A 5,290-nucleotide genomic window follows, 5' to 3' on the forward strand; every position below is an offset into this window, starting at 1 on the left:
GAATGGTGAGGCAGTGATTTCTCTCACTCCCTAGAGAGCAGCATGGAAAGTTTTGATAGCACCTGGATGTCAGTGATCATCTTCTAATGCAATGTCTTCTAGTGAAGATCTCTGAGCCCTAGGCCCCCAGCTACAAGGGTTGGGACCCTGGGACCAGAGTGGGGACCGATGTTGACTACCTGGCACCAGAATTTGCACAGCTGAGTTTGGTTTCTCATCACTCAGCATCTACCAGCTGACCCCAGAGTGCAAAGCTAAAGGAATTCCTATGTGATTTTGGCCAAATGCAGCAGTTTCAAAGATTTGAGATACCTTGTGGCCTTGCATGCCTGCCAAGCTCATTTCCCACAGCTCTTGGGCTCCTGCTGTCACCCAGCATCCTCCTCTGGCTCCTGTGCTGGCTCCCTGTGTGGAGCTGAGGCAATCCATCCGTCATGACTAAAGGATCATCTTTAGATAAGGAGACTCACTGTGCCTTAGTGACTTGGCTCAGAGTGGCTGGTTACCTGCTCTGAGATCCACCGCTTGCCTGGTGTGTTATCTCTGGCTGCCTGGACAGGAGGAACATACTGGAGCTGCTTAATTTTAAACACACTAATTACAGAGCAGAGTCTCGAGTGTTGCTTTTAGTGCCTCTGCATGGGGTAATGCTGTGTGGTGTCTGAAGGCAGTAGAGCACAGCAGCTGTGCTTCGGTTGCTGGGAAAAAGGCAGCACAGAAGCAGTGGGCATTGCAAGGGACATCTCTGACATCCAGGTGCTAAAGCACCTCCTCTGTAGCTGAACCACTGGGATAGACATCTTTCTCTCTTCTCTTTCAGGTCTGGATTTACAATGAGGACCATGAGCTGATTTTAAACAACCTTCTTTGCTTGGACGTTTCGGAAACTCGCTCATCCGACCCGCCTCGTCTCATGAAATGTCATGGGTCCGGCGGCTCACAGCAGTGGACATTTGGGGTAAGTGGAGTGTCTGGCATGTAGTGTGTTGTTTGTAATTAATATAAGTGACAACAACACTACCAGGACATGGGGTTGAGTTTAATTACAACCAAACCTCAGATGTACTAAGTCAATTGTACTCTGGTGCCTGCATTTCAGCCTGAGTAAGACTTTCACTGAGCTCTGGGACATGCAGACCCTTTCCTTTGCAACACAAGGAGGTTTCTGTAGCCCTGTTTAGCCTTTTTCCTGCTTGTCACAGCCACACGCAGCACTTGTGGCTCACGAGGATGTGCCAAAGAGAACAAAATCCACCCTGCAGCTCTGTGCTGTGTTTGCAGGACTGGGAGACAGGAGCAGCCAGTGTGGTCATTTCTGCTTAGGGCTTGAAGGTGTGCAGGGCACAGGTGAGGATTGACAGAGGCACTTTTTTGCAGTTGCTTTTGCCCTATAATTGTATCTTGTTAGGTTAATCACTTAGAGTCTGGAGGGGCCGATTTCACAAAACTGAGCCAATGCTGCTGAGGTTTGGTTCCTGCTTACTAACCCAGACGCTGTTCTCTCATGTACTCTCTGTGTAGCAGTGAGTCTGTAGTACAAATATGGTTGAACAAAGAGGAAGGTGCTGCCTGTTGCACTTCTAGGACAGAGCTGCATAACGTTTTGGGTTCATACCATGCTGCTTGTTGGCAGCACAAGTTCCCAAGTGCAGTTAAATAAGGAAGGCTGTTGCAGTCCAGGCTGGTTTGGAGAGGCAGAGGCTGTGTGAGCAGAGGGTTCTGTGTGTGTGTGTCTGACACTTGCTCCAGCAGTGCCACAGCTGCAAATGGTAGTGGGAGTAGTGAGCTGAGCAATTTTGCTGGTGATAAGAGATTATTCAGGGTTCTTCAGCTTGAGTTAGTGGACAAAGATTTGACAATTCAGTGCACATAATGGCACCAGTGGTGGTGGTGGAGGATCTGGGCTCCATGAGTGGCACATGGGCCTTGAGCTGGCCATTGCACCTGGGGGTGTGGGAGGTGGATCTGCAACAGTGTCAGATTGGTGCTTGGTAATGGTCAGCAGCAAAGTGAATAAAATACTGGGGTTGATGAGGAAAGAAACAGGAACCAAAACAGCCAAATGTCATCGCTCCGTCATGGTTTGCCCATGCTGCACTTGTTGGTTGCCTCTTCTTGGAAAGGCTGAATTAGGGCTGGAGAAGGTTCAGAGATGGGTGGCAGGGCAGATCACAGGTGTGGGGCACCTTTCACGTGAGGATCGTGTGGCAGGCTGGGTCTCTTTAGATACATAAGACTTGTGGGAGCAAGGGGAAATACACTTGGTGTTGAGTTGCTGGTACAGAGAAAGGCTGGCTGTGCACTGTCGGGTACAGTATGAGACTCAGCATGGGGGTGTTCTGGAGGAGCGTTGTGTGCTTTTATCATGTTTTCCCTTTTCACTGGACATCTGCTTATGGCTATAAGTAGTGCAGTGCGGCTGTTCTCGTGTGTCTGCTCCCTCCATGCAGGAGAGCAGGAGGCTGCTGCAGGGGCTGTACAGAATACCCCTTCCAGATAGAAAAGGGACCCTCAGAGTGCCCGCAGCAGCTGCAACAAGCTCTTGGTGCGGGGAGATGACAGGATCCTATGGGGGGGGGGAAGAGAAGAACACGTTTCCATCTCACACTTGATGAGGGTCTGGCCTTGCCCTGGTTGTTGGGACCCACATCCACGAGGCCTCTTGTGCTGTGTGGCAGCTCCCCAGCACGTGGGTGCTGAGGGCAGTGGCATTGCTGAGGCTTGGCCAGGTGCACAGCAGGACACTGGAGTAGAAGAGAAGTTTTAATAACTAAATCCCGTCTGTCTTTCTGTCTCCTCCAGAAGAACAACCGCCTCTACCAGGTCTCCGTGGGGCAGTGCATGAAGGTGGTAGATCCCCTTAGCCACAAAGGCTACGTGACCATGGCCATCTGCGATGGGTCCCTTCCTCAGCAGTGGCACTTCGAGAGCTGAGACAGCGTGGATGCAGCTGAGAAGCGTTAAGCCAAGACCCGATTTCCCTTCAGCTGTGATTTTAAGTCATTCTGGAGGGCTTTACAAGGAGCCCTCAGCTGCTACGCCCGGCCCAGCCATCGCAAGGACCCTTTAGAAACCCTCTGCTATCAAGAGCTGCGTGCGTGAGAAGGTCCCCGCGGTCACCGGTCCCTGCTCAGGTGCAGCAGTGACAGGAGCAGCCTCGCTGCAGAACAATGTGTAGAAGTGCAATTTATCATCGGTTCCTTGGATTATCCTGGATTATTGAACTGGTTTTAAGTAAGAGAAATTATTAGAGCAATGTAATTTAAATTGTGAGATTTTAGCTTTGTGGATCTTTTAACTGACAATGACAGAAAGGAGTCCTCTTCAAGTATTTCATGTGCAGTATCTCATTAATTTATGATTTTAGTATGGTTTTACTGGCCAAATTATTTTACTTTTTCTGGAAACTATTTTTATTCCCTTTTATCTTTTGAAAATTGTCATTTGTAATATTTAAATTTAGTTCTTTTAATTTACAAATTTAGGACATTTCATGTAGTTTAAATTCTTAGCTGTCATTTGTCACCTCATATTTAAAACAAAGTAACTATTACAAAGTCTATTTTGATGACCCGTGACAGTAGCTGCATTTAAAATAAAGTATCATTTTTTATTAATCTGTATGGCCTTACTCTTTGTAGCTCTTGGACCACACAGCACCGGGCCCTGACTCCAGCTGATGTTCACTTAATCTGGGTCTTCCCTTGTTTTCACATCTTTTTCTTCACAGCCGGCTCTTTCTCCCTCTCACATCTTGGAAGGTTTGACAGATAATTTCTCTCTTATTTTTTTCCCTCCACTTCCCAAGTTCACTTATTTCACTGTTTCTTTAACTTCCTGCCTCAGCCCTGGATGCTTCTTCAGTGTGTGAAGCTGCTGCAGAAGAGGAAAGCTGTTTTTACCCAGCGTGTTTGTTCTTAGCCACAGCGACCTGCTTCCCCCTTCACTTGGGCAGCGGAAACGTTTTCCAGCAGCATGAGTACTCCAGCATCCAACATTTGGGCAGCGTGAGGCAAATAATGATCATGTCAAGGTAGTTATAGACACACGTCTTCCTGCAGAGAGGAGAGATTCACTTGTGCCAGATTGCGTTTGGTCCTTCAGCCGTCTGCCAGGGCAGCCACGCTGGGAGGAGGAGCGCAAGAGGAAGAGAAGGAGCAGGTGAGAGCGGTCCCATGCTGCTGGGCAGCTTCCTGTCCCATTCATCAGTCACAGACTCAGGGAGGCAGCAGGTAAGCAGGGTTCAACTAGACCAGAACAGGCTACAGTGGAAGTGTCTTCCTACAGGAAAGCTGGGGAAGGACTTTTTACCAGGGCAGGTAGCTACAGGACAAGGGGGAATGGCTTTAAACTGGAAGAGGGGAGATTTAGACTGAATAGTAGGAAGAAATTCTTGACTGTGAGGGTGGTGGGACACTGGCCCAGGTTGCCCAGGGAAGCTGTGGATGCCCCCTCCCTGGCAGTGTTCAAGGCCAGGTTGGACAGGGCTTTGAGCATCTTGATGTCTCACAGAGTTGGTGACAGTGGCTGATACAGTGCACGCTGTAACTCACTCCCACTGAGAACAGCCGTGGCCTGGCAGGTTCCCGCTTCTCTGCAGTAACTGTTAGAGCCCTGTTTTTTCAGCCTTGCCCCGGTGCTGAGGTCTCGATAGCTGTGGTGGTACCAGGCTGTCTCATTGCAGCAGTGATGTGGTTTAACCCCAAACAGCTCCTTGCTCGGAATGGGAAGAGATCTGGAAGGGTCCAAGTGTCAAAACTTGTGGGTTGAGCTAAAGACGCTTCAATAACGGGTAAAGCAAAAGCTGCACACGCAATGCAAACCGAGGAATCCATTCACCACTTCCCATCAGAGTGTCTGTGTTAGCAACACTTTCTTCAACACAAATCCAAACCATAGCTCTATACCTGCTACTCTGAAGAAAGTTAACTGCATCCCAGGCAAAACCAGCACAAGCACAATATTTTCTCTTTCCTTTTTTTTAGCCACTTTTGCAGATTTTTCTGGGGAAAAGAGGACTGCAGGGACTGGTCTCAGGTCGGGGCTCAGGACATGGCACCACAGGTTAAAATTTAGGGTGCAGGGGGAATCGAAGAGGGGAACACAAACGCCTCTCGCTGGTAGAAACAGACCCTGAAATCCTGAAAGAACGGGAAAACACACACCTGGAATGAAAACAGGAGGCTGTAATTTATAGATGTAAAATATTTTTATTTGTAAATGCTGATCTTCTAAATCTGTTTCCACAAATTCCAAAACCCATAACACTCTGTATACTTCAAAAAAATTC

The 5,290-nt window shown here is 48.5% G+C and overlaps 1 protein-coding gene across 1 annotated transcript in view; it reads left to right on the plus strand.

Moving 5' to 3' along the window:
* GALNT11 (polypeptide N-acetylgalactosaminyltransferase 11) overlaps positions 1-2,941 on the plus strand; it is a gene marked incomplete at its 5' end in the record, with an annotated part of 27,212 nt that extends 24,271 nt beyond the window's left edge. Inside the window, 2 exons of the mRNA XM_010180381.1 lie at positions 821-958; positions 2,803-2,941. Of these exons, the coding sequence (XP_010178683.1) occupies positions 821-958; positions 2,803-2,934 (270 nt within the window). The remainder of the gene's footprint in view (positions 1-820; positions 959-2,802) is intronic.
* Between the last annotated feature and the right edge of the window lie 2,349 nt (positions 2,942-5,290).

This window comes from Mesitornis unicolor, unplaced genomic scaffold (genome assembly GCF_000695765.1).
Source record: "Mesitornis unicolor isolate BGI_N332 unplaced genomic scaffold, ASM69576v1 scaffold5343, whole genome shotgun sequence".
Classification (NCBI taxonomy): domain Eukaryota; kingdom Metazoa; phylum Chordata; class Aves; order Mesitornithiformes; family Mesitornithidae; genus Mesitornis; species Mesitornis unicolor.